We start from the raw sequence: 18,501 nt of genomic DNA, 5'->3' as shown, positions 1-18,501 counted from the left end.
GTGAAAGTGTTCTTAAATCAAACAACATATGCTGGGTTGCCATAACAGGAAAATAAGGCAGAATGTGGGTAAAACCATCAGTAGGAGACATACAATTCTCCCCCAAGGAGTTCAGTCACAAATTTAATTAACACATTATTTTTTTAAAATGAGTGTCATCAGCATGGAGGCATGTCCTCTGGAATGGTGGCTGAAGCATGAAGGGGTATACGAATGTTTAGCACATCTGGCACGTAAATACCTTGCAACGCTGGCTACAAAAGTGCCATGTGAACACCTGTTCTCACTTTCAGGTGACACTGTAAATAAGAAGCAGGCAGCATTATCTCCTATAAATATAAACAAACTTGTTTGTCTTAGCGATTGGCTGAACAAGAAGAAAGACTGAGTGGACATGTAGACTCTAAAGTTTCACATTGCTTTGTTTTTGAGTGCAGTTATGTAACCCAAAAAAATCTACATTTGTAAGGTGCACTTTCATGATAAAGAGATCACACTACAGTACTTGTATGAGGTGAATTTAAAAAATACTATTTATTTTATCTTTTTCACAGTGAAAATATTTGTAATAAAAATAATAATATAAAGTGAGCACTGTACACGTTGTGTTCTGTGTTGTAATGGAAATCAATATATTTGAAAATGTAGAAAAGCGTCCAAAATAGTTATAATAAATGTAAATTGGCATTTCATTATTGTTTAACAGTGCAATTAAAACTCAGATTAATCACAATTAATTTTTTTAATCTAGTTAATTTGTTTTGCGTTAATTGCTTGAGTTAACTGTGATTGATTGACAGCCCTAAAAATTTTAAAAACCTGTGGCAGTGAGTCTTAGAGCCCGAGTCAACAGATTTGGGCTCGTGCCGTGGGGCTTAAAATAGTCGTAAAGACATTCCTAATCAGGCTGGAGACCTCCCCTTTGCCAGGTTTCAAAGCCTGGGTTCCAGCTCAAGCCCGAATGTCCACACTGCTATTTTTAGCCGAACAAGCCTGAATCAATTGACCCAGGCTCGGAGACTCACTGCTGCAGAATTTGTTTTCAGTTTAGATGTCTTCATCTTTCTCTCCTCTCTTTTTCTTTCAGTGCAGACGATTTCCAAGATTTTCAGTCTCTTTTTAATGAGATCAAGTTCAAAGTTCTCACCCAGAATAAAATGTTATAAGGTTTAAAGGCCTTTGGAGTATTTTATTTCCTTCACTTAACCTCAAATTCAGCCTTCTGAAATATAATACACAAACTACTACAAAACACAGCTGTCTGTCATTTGAGTAGCTTGCCACACTATTAAAATTACTTTACCAGCTAGGATATGGAGACGCCAATGTACACATGGTAAGCACATTTATGGTACTTCCAGAGAGGCTAATACTAATGACAGTACCTAATAAGCCAGTAAAGCAGAATAAACTGTACATGGCTGTACTATATTGGAAAAGCTAGAATCTGATGACATTTAATTTTATTTCAAAGTTCTGAACTTACGATTTTCAAAATAAAAATATTTTCAAAATATACATCTGTCATATTACATAAAGATCTCTCCCTGAAGATAAAAGTGATTTGTTTGCATTCCTGATTCAAAGAAGAGAATTCAATCTTGCTATTTAGAAAGAGCTTTTGTTTGGACAGAAAGTAAAAACAAACCTGCAATGATGGCGCTGGCTGTGAAGAACACAAAGTTAATCGGCACAACGATGGTTGCATTGTAGAGTCGCATAGCTTGATTTAAGAACCTAAAAGAACAGAGTTATTACATCTCCTGGATACAAAGTGTGCTGTGCACTAAGTGTAGTAATAGGTGTAATACTTTCACATCAAAACAACTAACAGCACAGTACAAGTTGGCGTCTGCAGCAGATATGCATGCCGGTTTTGAACGAGCATAGTGCAAATGAATAGTGCAAGATAAAAGATGACGAGCACAGAACATCCAACTCTGAATCAATGAGAGTAATGTTGCATGACTGCCAAATTATTCCTGCCTATTAGCAGGAGTAAGACCTGGCTTGGGGACACATAGCTAAATGCTGATTAGCATGATGAGGCTTAAGTTTTCATCTCTTCAGACACCCACGCTCTTCCCCTTTTCAAGAGCTTGATCCAAAGCCCACCAAAGTCAACAGAAATCTTTCCACTGACTGAGCTTTGCATTGGGCCCTTATACCCAGCATAGAACAACAGAATTATAGAAGATTAGGGTTGGAAGAGACCTCAGGAGGTCATCTAGTCCAACCCCCTGCTCAGAGCAGGACCAACACCGACTAAATCATCCCAGCCAGGGCTTTGTCAAGCCAGGCCTTTAAAACCTCTAAGGATGGAGATTCCACCACCTCCCTAGGTAACCCATTCGAGTGCTTCACCACCCTCCTAGTGAAATAGTGTTCCCTAATATCCAACCTAGACCTCCCTCACTGCAACTTGAGACCATTGCTTCTTGTTCTGTCATCTGCCACCACTGAGAACAGCCTAGCTCCTTCCTCTTTGGAACCCCCCTTCAGGTAGTTGAAAGCTGCTATCAAATCCCCCCTCATTCTTCTCTTCTGCAGACTAGACAATCCCAGTTCCCTCCGCCTCTCCTCGTAAGTCATGTGCCCCAGCACCCTGATCATTTTAACTGCCCTCCGCTGGACTCGCTCCAATTTGTCCACATCCTTTCTGTAATGGGTGGCCCAAAACTGGATGCAATACTCCAGATGTGGCCTCACCAGTGTCGAATAGAGGGGAATAATCACTTCCCTCAATCTGCTGGCAATGCTCCGACTAATGCAGCCCAATATGCTGTTAGTCTTCTTGGCAACAAGGGCATGCTGTTGACTCGTATCCAGCTTCTCATCCACTGTAATCCCCATGTCCTTTTCTGTGGAACTGCTGCTTAGCGTGTCGGTCCCCAGCCTGTAGCGGTGCATTGGATTCTTCCGTCTTAAGTGCAGGACTCTGTGCTTGTCCCTGTTGAACCTCATCAGATTTCTTTTGGCCCAATCCTCCAATTTGTCTAGGTCACTCTGGACTCTATGCCTATCCTCCAGCATATCTACCTCTCCCCCGAGCTTAGTGTCACCTGCGAACATCATCTAGATCATTAATGAGGATGTTGAACAAAACCGGCCCCAGGACCAACCCCTGGGGTACTCTGCTTGATACTGGCTGCCAACTAGACATTGAGCCGTTGATCACTACCTGTTGAGCCCGACAATCTGGCCAGCTTTCTATCCACTTTATAGTCCATTCATCCAATCCATACTTTTTTAACCTGCTGGCAAGAATACTGTGGGAGACAGATTATGTTTATGAGCAAGGAAGCAAGCAGGAGATTTGAGCCTTTACTCCGCTTAGCGCAGAGGAATAAGGCCTGGTCTCCACACAGAAGTTAGTATAACTTTCCTTATTTTGGTGGGAGCTGGCATGTGTCCACACAGATCTCCCATTGCAAGATCACTGGATTTGCATTTATTTAACGAAGCCAGTTTGCAAATGCCACAACTCTATTCTGGTGGCAGTTAAATCGATTTAGCTCCAGTGGATGCATCCCACTTCTTATATAAGTGAACAGTCCTCCCATTACTATCCCACACTGCACCAGTCACTGCAGAATTGACCTCTCTGTGGGGGTCAGTATGCCTGGAAACCACTCCTCTGTTTAAACAGCTCTGGCAAATCCACATGGGCCCCATTTGCAAGCCACTTTGGTAGCAAGTAACTACCATTTCTCAGAGACACACACCTTCTTGGAGAAAATTCAAAAGAGCTATCATGCAGGCCTCATGCATTTGTATGGACCCTTCTGGAGCTCACTGCCTTCAAACATAGGTGGCAGGAGAAGCATGTGCAATCACAGCTGGGAAATAGCTGGCAGAGTGTCAAAGTGTACAAGCGCCTGCTATCCCCCAAGACAAAAGTCAGAGTCTGAGCAGGAGAAAGGAGCTCACCGAACCTGCCAGCATGTTAAGAACAAACAATGCCACCTCCAGTAAAGCACCCAACTCTACCCTTTTACGGTATTTAACCTTAACGTTTAACTTGACTTGTGCCCACACATCATGCAAGACTTTCACCCCAGTTCCCGCTCCTGTACTCTGAATAAAAGGGGCTTAAAAAGCCACAGATTTGGACAGGGAAGAATACCTCCTTCCCTATGTCAGAGGTAAACAGCCATGGGCTGTCTGCTGAGGGCCCCCACTAGGATTGCCAACTTTCTAATTGCACAAAACTGAACACCTTAGTCCCGCCCCTTCCCCAAGGCCCTGACCCCCACTCACTACATTCCTCCTCCCTCGGTGGCTTGCTGTCCGCCACCCTTACTCACTTTCACTGGGCTGGGGTGTGAGAGGGGGTGAGGGCTTTAACTGGGGGTGCAGGCTCTGGGGTGGGGCCAGAAATGAGGGGTACAGGATGCAGGAGGGGGCTCCAGGCTGGCGGTTGAGGTGTGGGAGGGGGTGAGGGCTCCGGCTGGGGGCTCTGGGGTGGGGCCAGGGATGAGGGGTTTGGGGTCCAGGAGGGGGCTCCAGGTTTGGGGGGCTCAGGGCTGGGGCAGGGGGTTGGGGCTCGGGGGTTGGGGCACCGGTTTACCTCTGGCAGTTCTCGGTCAGCAGTGCAGCGGAGGGGCTAAGGCAGGCTTCCTGCCTGTCCTGACTTGTGCTGAGCTCTGGAAGCGACCAGCAGTACGAGGCTCTGCGTGCTGCTCTCGCCCACAGGCACCACCCCCGCAGCTCCCATTGGCTGCAATTCCCAGCCAATGGGAGTAGGAAGCCGGCATGTGGGGTGGGGGCAGCATATGGAGCCCTGTGCCCCTCCCCCCACCTAGGAGCCGGACCTGCTGGCCCCTTCCAGGGTGCAGCAGGGAGCCAGGACAGGTAGGGAGCAGCCTGCCTTAGCTCCGCAGCACTTCCGACCAGACTTTTAATGGCCCGGTCGGCGGTGCTGATCGGAGCCGTCAGGGTCCCGGGTGTTCCGGTCGAAACCGGACACCTGGTCACCCTAGCCCCCACCCAAGCATTGATGCAGGGGTCATGGAAGGCATCAGGGTAGGCCCACAGTACATAGCACCATGGAGATTTTGGGCAGCACTGCTCCCCACAGGCAGCTGGGGACAGGTTGCTGTAGTTTACTAGCCACAGACGATCATCTCATTTACACTAGGGGCCAAGTTGGCTCCCAGAGCAGCCCAGAGTTGGGAAGGCATAAAAAGGTGATTTTCAGTCACCTTAGCCCCTCCTCCCTTCAGGCTACATGTTCAGTGCAGCACCTCTCAGAAGCACAACACAGAACCTCACCCGTAGCCTCAGCTGGAGTGCAACAGGGTTGTGCACTATACAAGGACGTGTAGGACAACACTTGGACGTATGTGTTCTTACACCAACCGTCATGGTCTATTTAATCCAGTAACAAAAACAAAGCAATTAATCATGTTGAAGGAGAATGAAGGTCTCATGCAGAAGTATTAAAACCTGCCACATCCATATCTACCCTTAGGATTATGAATCATGCCTGTGAACATTGGAATGTATCTTTGTAAATTCAGTGTCACTGCACCCCCCACATACTGTATCCTGCCAACAATGCATATGAAACAGAAAGAAATATTAAGAGACGGCAGAGTGTTTTAGAAACCTATAAAAAGAACTATGCTTAAACGTTTCATTGGTACGATATATGTGAATAGTAAAAATCCAAACTCTGATCTGTTTTAGCCATTAAAGTAATTGCAAGGTTATTTTAGTGACTGTTGAGCAGTCTCCATGGTGCTTTAAAAATAAAGAAACCCTACATATCCAGAGGATAGTCAGGATTTTGAAGTCACTGAAAACACCTCATTATTTTCTCCCATTTGCAACAATCTCAGTCTCAGGGACCGAAACATAGATGCTGATGCTTAGCAGCAAGTCCCCAAAAGATGTAACAAAAGCTGTTCCGAGTTCTCAAGAATCCGTCAAATAAACAAACTTGGTGAGAGATCTAGGTAAAATGGGGGAAAAAAGCCAGGAGTAACAGCATTGTCTGCTTTTGAAAAGTCTGCTCAGTTGGACTGGGAGAAGACAGATACTGGGCCCAGGAAGCAAAGTGGCCACATTTTGCCTTTGTTTGCGTTTTGACCAAGTGAAGGAAGAAAAAAAAAAATCTGCCGAAGGAGAAGAGAATCATTCAGCAGCTTCCCATTTACCAAGCTCTATTTCCTCTCTTAAATGCCCTGAGCTCTTCTCCCAGCAAAGCACTGGGTGTAAACGACTCTACAGTCTGTGGCAGGGAGTTCCAGAGTCACTGCAGAATGATGCATGGGCTTTCTCCAAAGGGAATCCTGAATCCCCTATGCCGGTGATATGCACTGCCACTAAAGTGCTAGGCTGACTATTTCATTAAAAACAAATGATAACAAACATTCCGAATTAATCTGGAGCAGCCTGTACAAGTGCACTGAATGGTGCAATCCGCGCCAGAAGCATAGGGACAAGGATAAAGAGAATGGACTCCCCATTCCGCTGGAAGTTCTATTTTACGCTGCTGATGGCAGCAGCAGTCTCCAGTGGCAGCAATAAAATGATCACTTAGCAGGCCAGAGCCCAGCAGGAAAAATCCTGATTTTGCAGAGTTCTCTCCAACAGTTAACTATTTCCGAGAGGCTCAGCCATACCTAGCTTGCACTTCAGGCACAAATTTCTCACTGGCAAAACACAGTATGCAGATTTAGCCGAAGGGGATGGGAGGATAATCTATTGCTTCCACTTAGGACAAAAGGTGAACATAAATCTAAGGGCAGATCTACACTTAAAATGCTGCATCGATGCAGCTGTAGCGCTCTAATGAAGACACTCTTAGCCGAAGGGAGAGAGGTTCTCCTGTTGGTTCAGTTAATCCACCTCCGCGAGAAGCTCTGTCACTGACGTAGTGTAACACTGACAGACTCCGTTCGTCAGCAGGTGGGATTGAACCTGGGGCCTCTGGAGCTTAATGCATGAGCCACTCCTGCATAAGCTAAAAGCTGGCTCTTAGCTAAGGCTATAGAACAGACTCATTTTACCTCCAAGTGATCTCAGTGCCACTAGACGGGATGCAGAAGGTGTGTGGGTTCAATAGCACTGTCTACACTGGTGCTTAGGTTGGTATAACTATGTCATTCAGGGGTGTGGATTATTCACACCCCTGAGCGACGTAGCTACACCAAAGTAATTTTGTAGTGTAGACCAGGGCTAAGGGGGAAAAAGAATTCCCTTTCTAAATTTAAGACGAAGTTATTGAAATCGCATTGGCTATTTGATTAATTGGTTACCAGCAATGGGTCTAAAACCTGCATGACAAAGTAAGAGAAAGAAAACATCAGGAAAATAGAAAGTTTCACTTCACAGTTGGGTTTAAGAACTGTGGGAAAAATAAAATTGCATTTTGAACTAACCTGAATTGTTTGTAAATAAGAGAAGAAGGCACCAGTATAATAAATCCAAGTGAAATCATCCAATGAGCAATAAAGTATGGATAAATAAATAAATACATTAAAAAAAAAATCAGTGAAGGCAACAGGTGTGTTTAACTGTTATTCACACCAGGAGTCAATACGCACCCGTAATTAACAAAACCAGCAGATAAATGGAGAGAAAGGTTAGCAAAAACTAACTTACTTGACTTGGAAAACACAAGATGTCACCATTATAATCAACATGATATAGAAAATGGGGTATGTTAGCTGCATTTTGCCCTTTGCAGAGAATGTTATCATGCCAGCCACAGCCTTTACTGAAATAATAGTCAATGATGCTGGAAGAGAGAGAGAGAGAGATGTTAAACAAGGTAGAATTATAAGCCTTTACCCCTAAGTGTCAGTGCTGCAGAAAGACATATTGATCAGCAGGCTATTTAAAAGGTCAGTTATGTTTTTAACCCTTCTTCTGATTTTCTTTTAAACCAATAAAAACCAATGCACATAATCACAAACAAGGCTTGCTTTAAAGGAAACTGAGCAGCAATCTTCATGCCAGCCTAGGAGGAGAAGCATTGCAGCATGACGTACTACCAGTTCGAAGAGCAGAATCAGGCTTCCCCATCACGTGCGCTAGTAAAGGTGCAGACGGCTAGACTAAAAGGCTCTCCTGCTTTTCCTCTGGCATGGGCTCTTGATTTGCCCCAGCCCTTGCAGCTGAAGCTCACTTGTGGAGGTTACAATAACCACACAGAAAATAGAACAAATTCAAAACACATGGGATGGAAGATGAGAGGAGTAAGAGTGCACTCGTCACACTAAAGGAAAGTAATTAATAGCAGGGGACAAGGCCTCACCACCTGGATCTAATTCCAGGTTCTCCAAGAGGTTCAGTTCCAAAGTTACAATTTGCCCGATTGCAGAGATAGCCCCCAGATGCAAAATTCATACCAACACACAGTTCAGAACTTCCCAACGCTCCGGACAGGAGGGCGGGGGAAGGGATTCAGATCTGGGGTTCTGGTTCAAGTATTTTGCTTAGAGCACCTCTGGCAGTTCACATGGGGTTTAAGTGGTGCATAGGCCTTGTGGTGGCCTATTTGAATTTCACCATTAGGGCCAAATTCAAGGATTCTCTCTGCTCCCCTTGAGTAGTACCTTACTTCTCGAACAGTCCTATTGAAATCAATGGGATTGTTCAAGGTAGTACTCAAGGTGAGCAAAGGCTATCAGATTCTGATGGCTATCATATCCATAATGAGTATGATACAAAAAAAAAATAACAAACCATCATGGTGATGTGGGGGGGTTAAAAATTTCAGTCAGTTTCAGAGTAGAAGTTTGGAGTTATATTTGAAAATAAAATGTTAAAGTATAAATTGTTAGTTCTGACCCTCCAGATGAGGGCTGGATTGCTGAAAGGTGAAGAGATTTGTCATGATAGTGTGACAGACCTGGCAACATCCTACCACATCCTTGGGAGACCTGACTGAATTACATTTAAGTACCTTTGAGATCCATTGTATTAAATGAATTATTTATGTATTCTTGTGGGCCAGGATTGTTCGTAAACTCTCCAGGGGAGATGTAAGGCCTGGGGATTCAAAGAACTACACTGAAAATGTACAAGACAAAAATGGATTTTTGGGACAATAAGTGTTAAGTGGATTTTCTGGGGAATACCTAGGCAGAGGTTAATGCAAATGGTAATCTCTAACTAAGTTTAGTGGTCCACTGAAGTCTTAATACACATCTAAAAAGGCAGTATAGTAAATATGTTGCATTTATTAAGGCTTCAGTTCTGGAAAAAAAATAGACATACATAGGTGGGAGTAGAGGAAAGCAGGCAGAAGGTCCCAGGCAGTTACACTGAAGAACCACACACAAGCAGTGTAGTTAAGAGGTTTTCCGTTTTTGTTTTTAAATTAGTGATTTGTTTTCCTCAGCTAGCCCTGGTCACCAAAATATGTTCTAGACATATGGAGTTTCAACAGTCTCTGTAATTCATTCTTCCGGGATCTAATGATAAAGGGTTACTTCAAATGGCAGAGACAAAAAGCCTTGGAATATCCATGCACAAGTCGGATTCACACAGAATCAAACTGCAAATCTGTAAAACCAAACAGTACTAGCAATAGGCATATAAAGTTTGTTGAGTAACTGGCTTTGCTTGTTAGAAAGAGACTTCATTGAAACCATGTAAAAACCTAAGGATTCCCCTTCAGATTGTCCTTTTAAACACAGCACAGACATAAGCTAACACGGGGGACCAAGTGGGAGAGAGTGATCAAGTGAGAGAGAGAGAGGGGAATATTATACAAATGGAATAATATGTGCTTACCTAGTAGTGCTACCATCATTAACAAAACCACAATGTGCTTCACATCCTTCCTTTTGTAGAAATACAGAAGAATGCAGAATATTATTATTTCTAAGATCTGGAAAAAAGGGCAAGAAAGGTTAAGCTGTAAACAATATAATAAATGCTTCATTCAGAGTCTTTAAAATGTTACATTGCTCTACCCTGCTCAAACAGTTCAAGGGAGGATTGCTTTATTACACATCTTCTACTAAAAAGGAACCTTATCTCCAGTCAATTGAGTTAACAAATAATTGTTCTCATAAATCTTTCCTGCTCCTAAGATATTTTCTAGTTAACTTTCTCGTTTCTTTGCTTTTCTTTTGCTCTTGATGAGCCTGTTTGATTTCACAGCACTGAGAAGCTTAAAACAAAGATTGTTTTTCTGTGACAGCAAAGGTACCCACGTGAGCTAGGGATAATCAATATAGACACCCCTGAATATATAACCCCCGGAGCTAAGGAGTAGAGAGCTAGCCTGAAGCAGAACATTATCTACTTTAGCTCAATTTTTCTACAGTGACCATCACCATAGTATCTTACTGTATTAGTTTCTTTCCTCTTTGCCCTTTTTGTCTGCCTCAGTCAAAAAAACCTTAGCTAGCACTATCTTCGTGTCCAAATTTCCTGCCAAGCAATCATGGGGAAATGTATTTCATTCAGATTATTGCTATGCAATGATCTTCAATCACTGGCTACCCACCTACTTGTCAGAGTACATGACAGAAGGTACCCTGGCAAAGCTCAATGACACACCACCAGAGACTGCCGTGCAGGTCATCTGTAATGCTGACACACTTTTTACTGTACACAGTCCAGACTCGCTCCATCCATGTCACCACCATCTTCCACACTGACAGTTAAATTTACTTGCTTCACTATTAATGCTAGCTCTTACAGGTTCCCACAGTAACACTTGTTCCCTTGCCAGTACCGTGACACTTCTGTAACATCACCAGCTGCAGAAAACAGCCTCGCTATTATCAGCAACAGAATTTTTAGTCACCTGTCAACATTCAACCTTCTTTCTGTACTGAAAAATCAGGCAACGAGTGAAACAGCTCTTGGGAGTAACAGAATGAGGCAGGCAGCCAGCTGCCCATCTATAAACAAGTAATTATTCTACTGTCAGTTTAGCTGAGTTCAGATTCACAGGTTGAAATGCAGGCCTAGATTCTAGCTTGCATTAGGACAGTTTCTGTGGCACTCCCAAAGCTGGCCTCAAGCTGACTTAACCAGCTATGGGAGTATCATCACAGGGGAGTAGTCAGGTGGCCTAGTAACTGCTATAGTGGCTCCTTCTCCATTCCCTCCACTGCTGCTGGTGCAGGGGCTGTGGCCAGGGCTCTTTTATCCCCAGTAATACCTGGTGGCTGGAAGAGCCCCTTAGGGCAGTGGTCCCCAAACTGTGGGACGAGCCCCCTAGGGGAGCGTGGAGCAACATTCAGTGGGTCGCAGCGGGGTCCATACCAGGCCCCATGGGAGGTGGGGACAGAGTGGCACCCAGCCCTGCTCTGCCCCCAGCCTTGCTCTGTCCCAGCCCCGGACTCAGCCCCTGGCTTCCAGCCCGACCGCGGCCCAGCTCTTGGCCATGGCCCCAGGCTCCTGACCCCAGCCATGGCTCTGGCCCCAGCCCCAGACCATGGCTCCTGGAGGTGGGGGTGGTCAGATTATATTAGGAATAAGGAAGGGGGTGTTAAAAATGTTTGGGGACAACTGCCTTAGGGGCCCAGATAATTCCAAGGCTGGAGGAACATTAAGGTGACTTAAAGCCATCTTTACACCCTGCCTCCTCAGCTGCACGGAGTGCTCGGGATCTGAGCCACAGGAAGGCATGGCCTGCTGATGACTATCTGCCTACACTTCGGAGGTATAACATGACATGCATGGCTACCTCTCTCCCCTCGAAGCATCAGACTGATCATCTGAGAAACAAGTGCCCTCGTGTGTCTTTCAGGCCTGATCCTGCAGGGGCTGTGTGTGTGTGGAACTGCCATGTGAGTCAGTGGGAATGCCACACACACTGAAGAGTCACAGAAACACACAGGCACAAGCACTGCGGAAGCTGGGCACTCAGAGGGACCACCTCTCCCTCCAAACCTTTTGCCTTCCACTGATGCCCCCACCTCTAACTCTGGCAGAGCACCCCACCCAGCTGGCTGCAGCTCTGTCACAGCATGCTCTGCTGGCCGCTCTTTTCTACTCAGCTGCTATTATGCAGGATGCCAGAAAGCCGAACAGAGCAGGCGGCAGCATGCAGTGGGGAACAGCGCTCCAGCCAGTCAGCTCAGCATAGAACCCTGCACCAGGAAGCTGGCAGCCCTGATATCCTCACCCCACACTGGGATACAAGTAGCAGCCTGAGGATGCTGCAAATACCCCATTCCCTCATACACAGGATGCCCTACCATCTCTAAGGACTTGGACAGAGAGAGAGCAGAGAGAGTGCTGGGATAGTGACAGACTCTGGGGAGGACAGACAGTACAATGAGAACCCAACACCACAGTATCCAAATCTTGCAACTCTTAGAGCTGGTCTACACTAGAAAGCCAGCTTATGTTGATCTAATTATGCCAGTGTACACACTACAGCCTTCCTCCCACCATTGTAAGGGCTTGTCTACACTACTGCACGGGGTCGATCTAAGATACACAACTTCAGCTACATGAATAGCGTAGCTGAAGTCAACCTACTTAGATCTACTTACTGTGGTGTTTTCACTGCAGTAAGTCGACAGCTGACGCTCTTCCATTGACTCCGCCTGAGCTTCTCGTTCTGGTGGAGTACCAGAGTCGATGGGAGAGTGCTCAGCGGTCGATTTATCGCGTCATAGATGCGATAAATTGACCCCTGCTGGATCGATCGCTGCCCACCGATACGCTGCCCATCGACAAGCCCTAAGTGTCCTACTACATCAACATAATAACTCCATCTCCATGAGAGGCATAAGGCTTACTATGTTGATGTAGCGACAGTGTCTGTGTAGATACTGCCTTACTTAGGTCATCTCTCTTGTCAATTTCATGGCAGGAGCCGTGAAATTGACAAGAAAGCACCCATTTCCCTGGAGAGCTCTGCTTGACCTTGCTCCTGTCTGGAGGCCAGGATGAGAAGCCCGGGGGGCTTCCCCCCACTCCCAGCTGGGAGCCAGAAGGAGAGGCGGGGGCAGCTTCTGACCTGGCTCCCAGCTCCGCTCCTTGCCAGGAGCCCAGCAGCCTTGCCTTGCCTTTCCTTTCATGGCTCACCACGCCATGAAATTGACAAGGCTGCCTGGCTCCAGGTGGGGAGTGGTATTTGGGAGCAAGGAAGAAGATGAGATAATAGGTCTTGTGGAAGAGGTGAGTTTTGAGGAGAGAGTTTAACGGGGTCATGGTTGAACACGTCATGGAGGGGGCTTCAGGCATCGGGGGACATGTGATTTGGAAAGAATGCAGCGAGGCAAAAGTTGGAGAAGGAAATAAGGGCGGGGTCTAGGTAGACATGGGGTTTGGACACAATGAAGGAGGCAAAGGGGCAAGTGAAAGGAGACAAGTTTGGAGGGTAAATTGTCAGATGATGAGCCCCCACAGATGCTGATGGGGGTAACTCGATGTAAGTGAGCTGATTACTGAGCACAGACACTGCATTGGGATTAGGTAAGATATTAGCTAATCAATGTGGTGCTTTTTTCCCTTTTTTTAAAAAAAGTAATCTTTAAAAGAAGGGGTAAGAATTTCCTTTACAATTTCTCCTGGGAAGAGCCAGGCACATGTCCAGCAAGGCCTTAATCTCCTGAAGTGGGAGATGGCCCTATTCCAGACAAGCCATTGATTTTGCAAAAGTGTTCGTTCATTGACACTGAAATATCATTTGGCATTTTAGCAAAGCAAGCCGCTCACTATAACCTGTGCTGCCAATGGGGGTGTACTGGGTACTTTATTTCTCTAACATCTTTAAATGAAGCTTGTTAAGAATGCAAGGCAGCTATTTAAAAGCATTTCTTAAAAAGCCGGGCCTTTTAAAAATATTGAACGGCAGAGTTTCTATGTTGTGCACAGGACGGAGCTACCCAATGCCCACTGACACCGATGCCAAGTTGTATGGCTCAGTCTCCATGCAGCACCTTGAAATCAACTCTGTTGCATGACTAAAAATGCATATTTTGATTTATGGAGAGAAACCCCATTCGTCTCTTCCATTGAGCTGTATCACCATCTTTCATGAGCTTTGAAAATGCACAGTCAATGGAAGAAAGAAATGCTGTTTAGTACTGTCTTGTACTGACTGCTTTATCAACAGTCTCATCTACAGAATAGGTGCTTTGTGAGCTGGTAAACTGGCTGGAGCCATGAGGACTCAGGGTGAAGCTATCTAGTCTGTAACGTCTTAACTGAGCACCGTGAAATCTTCACCTATTTGAAAATGTCATTTTTTTAAAATGACAAGACATTAATAACCTCGGTCAGGAGGGGAGAATAAAACACCTCTGGCATTTAGAGCATATTGCAACTTCTACATCCAGATGAAGCAGATATTTTTCTGCATTTTTGAGAGACAGACATAGTCTTCCCACTCACTCTGGTCTTGTTCCTGAAGCTAATTAGAGTGCATCAAAGAGCAAGGATGGATTTTGAAGGTTTGTATATAGGAGCGCTAATCAAAGTGGTATTTTGGTATTTGAATTCAAATTCAGATGTTGATTAACAGCTAATAGCAACAGTGCAGAGTCGTTCACTCAGCCAATCAGTGGAATAAGGAGCCATTTGACTTGGCTGGGCAACACAGGGAGCACAACTGAGCCATCTATACAAAGAAGAAATAGGGCCCCATCTTCAAGACCACTATTATTTCAAGTTGTAAATAAATAAATACACTTAGATGCATGTACAGAAAATGTGGAATAAATACGTTCAAATCACGTACAACCAGTGCCATTATTTACTCCCTCCCAAGCCACTAAAATTTAAATTCTCCTCTTCTTGCAAATTCCCACCCTTTTCTCAATCTACCCTCTGCTCTTCTGAAGTTCTACAAATGTCAGGATCTGTTGGACCCAAGGGACAGAGAGGAGGAAAGCACTTGAGGAGCTCATCTGCAGCACATGGCTATGGCCATGGCCATGGTACTGGGAACAATTTGTTTCAGGAGCAGCTGTTTGACATTGTGATATGTGATTCAAAAATCAAGATATTTTGACTTACAGAGAATTATAAACAAGAAACTCACCACATAGATCAGAAACTGCCAGCTAATTAAATAATTCTGTATTTTAGTTGCCGTGAGCTCCTGGGTTACATTTGGAGCGAATATCACCAACAAATATGTTCCTGCAATTGTCAGGGTTCCACCTTTAAATAAAACACACATCACTTTTACAAAGTATATTATTGTCCAATTTACCCTTCAAGCCCCTTTGAAAGTAGTTTCTGGCATAAAGTTAAGTCCATTTAATCAGATATACAATTAGCTAGTCATGTTGCCTGCATCTGAAGTCTTATCTAGTATGGTTTTTAAATAAATCCAGAAGAATTCTGGGGAACTCCTTCAGAACTGTAAAGAGACATTATCAGCATGGTTTCATACTTTTCTGAAATAGGACCCTGGTTCAGCAAAGCATTTAAGAAGATGCTTGGCTTTAACACCAAATGCAGGACAAAGGAGAATCAGGTCTCTTATTTCTGACAGTCATGTCCCAAATTACTCTCAACTAAAAGGACATGCTGTTTATTGAGGCAGGGGCAGATTCTCAGCTGGTGTAAATCAGTGTAGCTCCTCTGAAGTCAAAGTAGCTACACAGATTTACACTGCTAAGGATCTGGCCTGGAATCTCTAAGAGCAACAGATGTGTGACAACTTCATAGCTAAGTGTGAAGCTAACATGAAGCCAGCACTTTTGCCACTCCTTACCATCCTTGTAGATCTACGAACTGTTTCATAAAAGGGAAGAGTTGATTTGCAAGAGGCTACTCAGCTATCTGGTTGTGGGGGCCCCTTTTCAAGGTCAAACTTGTATTAGTGTGTTTTTAATAAAAGTCTGGAACTTCTGCCCTGTAGATAGCCAGCTGACAAACACAGATGTTCCTGGGGATATCTAGATGTAACTGGGCTGATTACTGAGCTCAGAAGCTCCATTGATTACCTAATATCTTGCCTAATTCAATGTAGTTGTTTTTTAAGTAATCATTAAACATTCTTGGAAACCAATAAATCAAGATGGAACATGAGGTTTAAGAATACAAAACAAAGCACATCAGCAGGACATTGCTGGCACGGCTACAGCACGGTTTCTTTGGAAAAGCAGAACTGTTCTAAATTTATGTGCCTGAAAAAACATCACATATTTCCCATTATACAGCTCATTCCTGTGGAATGCAGCAACATTGTTAAATCCTTCATGCAAAGTCAAACGAACAGAAATAAAATAAATCAGTGTTGAATGCTAGTGAAAGCAACGGATAAGGCAATGATCAGCTGAGGGATGTAGTCTCAGTGTATCAGCTGAGTTGGCAGATTAGGATCCAAAACCTAAGTAAATATTATAGGCTGTTGGAACAACACTGAACCTCTTTCTCAAAAATGTGCACAACATCAGCTGTGCTATAATTATCACACTATGGACTAAATCTTGCTCAACATGCCACATGAGTAACATGTCCCCAGAAATATCAATGGCACTGCTCACTTGGGTAATTCATCTGGGAAGGCACAGTTTAAAAGAAAAAAACTGAAATCTGCTTGCCTCTTTCTGTTAAAATGCTTGATTCCTTCAAGGCTTTAAAAGAAGAATGCAGAGCAAGACAGTTTTGAAACACAACTAAAATCTTTGACGCAGCCAGAAAGCCTACTGCTTTTACAACAAAGACCATGTTCCCCAGTAAGACATTTGACAACATGATTATCTCTCCTGACTTTTAGGAATGATTAAGTTAGTATAAAGGAGTAAATACTTCTAATTTTTTAAGTGAAGCTTTACTTTTTGTGTAATACCTACAGTGTAAAAACACCCTTTAATTTGAAAGAACAGCTAATCACCTAGCCATTTGTATTGAACTTGCATCATGTTCATAAAATACTAAATACCGTCTCAGAGTTAAAAATATGCAATGAAATGTGATCTTAAGTAAGTAATTTCTACCATATGTAAACCCTAAGTTACAGATCTAAGGGTAGAGGATTTTGGATCACTGTCTAATTTTCATATGCAAATAAGATTTTTAGGGCCGTTGATTAATTGCAGTTAACTTATACGATTAACTCAAAAAATTAATTGCCAATTGAAATGTATTAAAGATTTTTGGATGTTTTTCTAAATTTTCAAATATATCAACTTCAATTACAACACAAAATACAAAGTGTACAATGCTCACTTTATATTATTTTTGATTACAAATGTTTGCACTGTAAAAAGGATAAAAAAAGAAATAGTATTTTTCAATTCACTTCATACAAGTACTATAGTGCAATCTCTTTATCATGAAAGTGCAACTTACAAATGTAGTTTTTTTGTTACATAACTGCACTCAAAAATAAAGCAATGTAAAACTTCAGAGCCTACATGTTCACTCAGTCCTCCTTCTTGTTCAGCCATTTGCTAAAAGAAACAAGTTTGTTTACAGTTACAGGAGATAATGCTGCCCTCTTCTTAATTACGTCACCTGAAAGTGAGAACAGGCATTCTCATGGCACTGTTGTAGCTGGCCTCGCAAGATATTTATGTGCCAGATGCACTAAAGATTCATATGCCTCTTCATGCTTCGGCCATCATTCCAGAGGGCGTGCTTCCATGCTGATGTCGCTTGTTAAAAAAAGAATGCATTAATTAAATGTGTGACTGAACTCCTTGGGGGAGAATTGTATGTCCCCCGCTGTTTTACCCGCATTCTGCCATATATTTCATGTTATAGCAGTCTCGGAAGATGATCCAGCACATGTTGTTCATTTTAAGAACACTTTCACTGCAAATTTGACAAAATGCAAAGAAAATACCAATGTGAAATTTCTAAAGATAGCTACAGCACTCGACCCAAGGTTTAAGAATCTGAAGTGCCTTCCAAAATCTGAGAGGGACGAGGTGTGGAGCAGGCTTTCAAAAGTCTTAAAAGAGCAAACAGAACCCAAACCACCAAAAAAAGAAAATAAACCTTCTGCTGGTGGCACCTGACTCAGATGAGGAAAATGAACATGTGTTGGTCTGCACTGCTTTGGATCCTTATTGAGCAGAACTCGTCATCAGCATGGACGCATGCCCTCTGGAATGGTGGTTGAAGCATCAAGGGACATATGAATCTTTAGCGCATCTGGCATGTAAATATCTTGCAACGCCGGCTACAACAGTGCCATGCAAACGCCTGTTCTAACTTTCAGGTGACATTGTAAACAAGAAGCGGGCAGCATTATCTTCCGCAAATGTAAACAAACTTGTTTGTCTGAGCAATTGGCTGAACAAGAAATAGGACTGATTGAACATGTAGGCTTTAAAGTTTTACATTGTTTTATTTTTGCATGCAGGGTTTTTTGTACATAATTCTACATTTGTAAGTTCAACTTTCATGATAAAGAGATTGCATGACAGTACTTGTATTAGGTGAACTGAAAAATACTATTTCTTTTTGTTTTTTACAGGGCAAATATTTGTAATAAAAAAATAAAGTGAGCACTGTACACTTTGTATTTTGTGTTGTAACTGAAATCAATATATCTGAAAATGTAGAAAACATCCAAAAATATTTAAATAAATGGCATTCTATTATTAA

At 43.4% G+C, this 18,501-nt stretch overlaps 1 protein-coding gene across 2 annotated transcripts in view; it reads right to left on the bottom strand.

The window, feature by feature from the left end:
• The window catches only part of NIPAL2 (NIPA like domain containing 2), a 70,995-nt gene that overhangs the window by 8,547 nt on the left and 43,947 nt on the right, over positions 1-18,501 (bottom strand). For both annotated transcript variants that reach the window (XM_007056010.4, XM_043539302.1), the window contains exons 5-8: positions 14,975-15,096; positions 9,751-9,847; positions 7,612-7,747; positions 1,649-1,737 (exon numbers count right to left, since the gene is read on the bottom strand). In XM_007056010.4, the coding sequence (XP_007056072.3) occupies positions 1,649-1,737; positions 7,612-7,747; positions 9,751-9,847; positions 14,975-15,096 (444 nt within the window). The remainder of the gene's footprint in view (positions 1-1,648; positions 1,738-7,611; positions 7,748-9,750; positions 9,848-14,974; positions 15,097-18,501) is intronic.

Source organism: Chelonia mydas, chromosome 2, assembly GCF_015237465.2.
Source record: "Chelonia mydas isolate rCheMyd1 chromosome 2, rCheMyd1.pri.v2, whole genome shotgun sequence".
In the NCBI taxonomy this organism is placed as follows: Eukaryota; Metazoa; Chordata; order Testudines; family Cheloniidae; genus Chelonia; species Chelonia mydas.
This window is presented reverse-complemented; position numbering and strand designations above follow the sequence as displayed.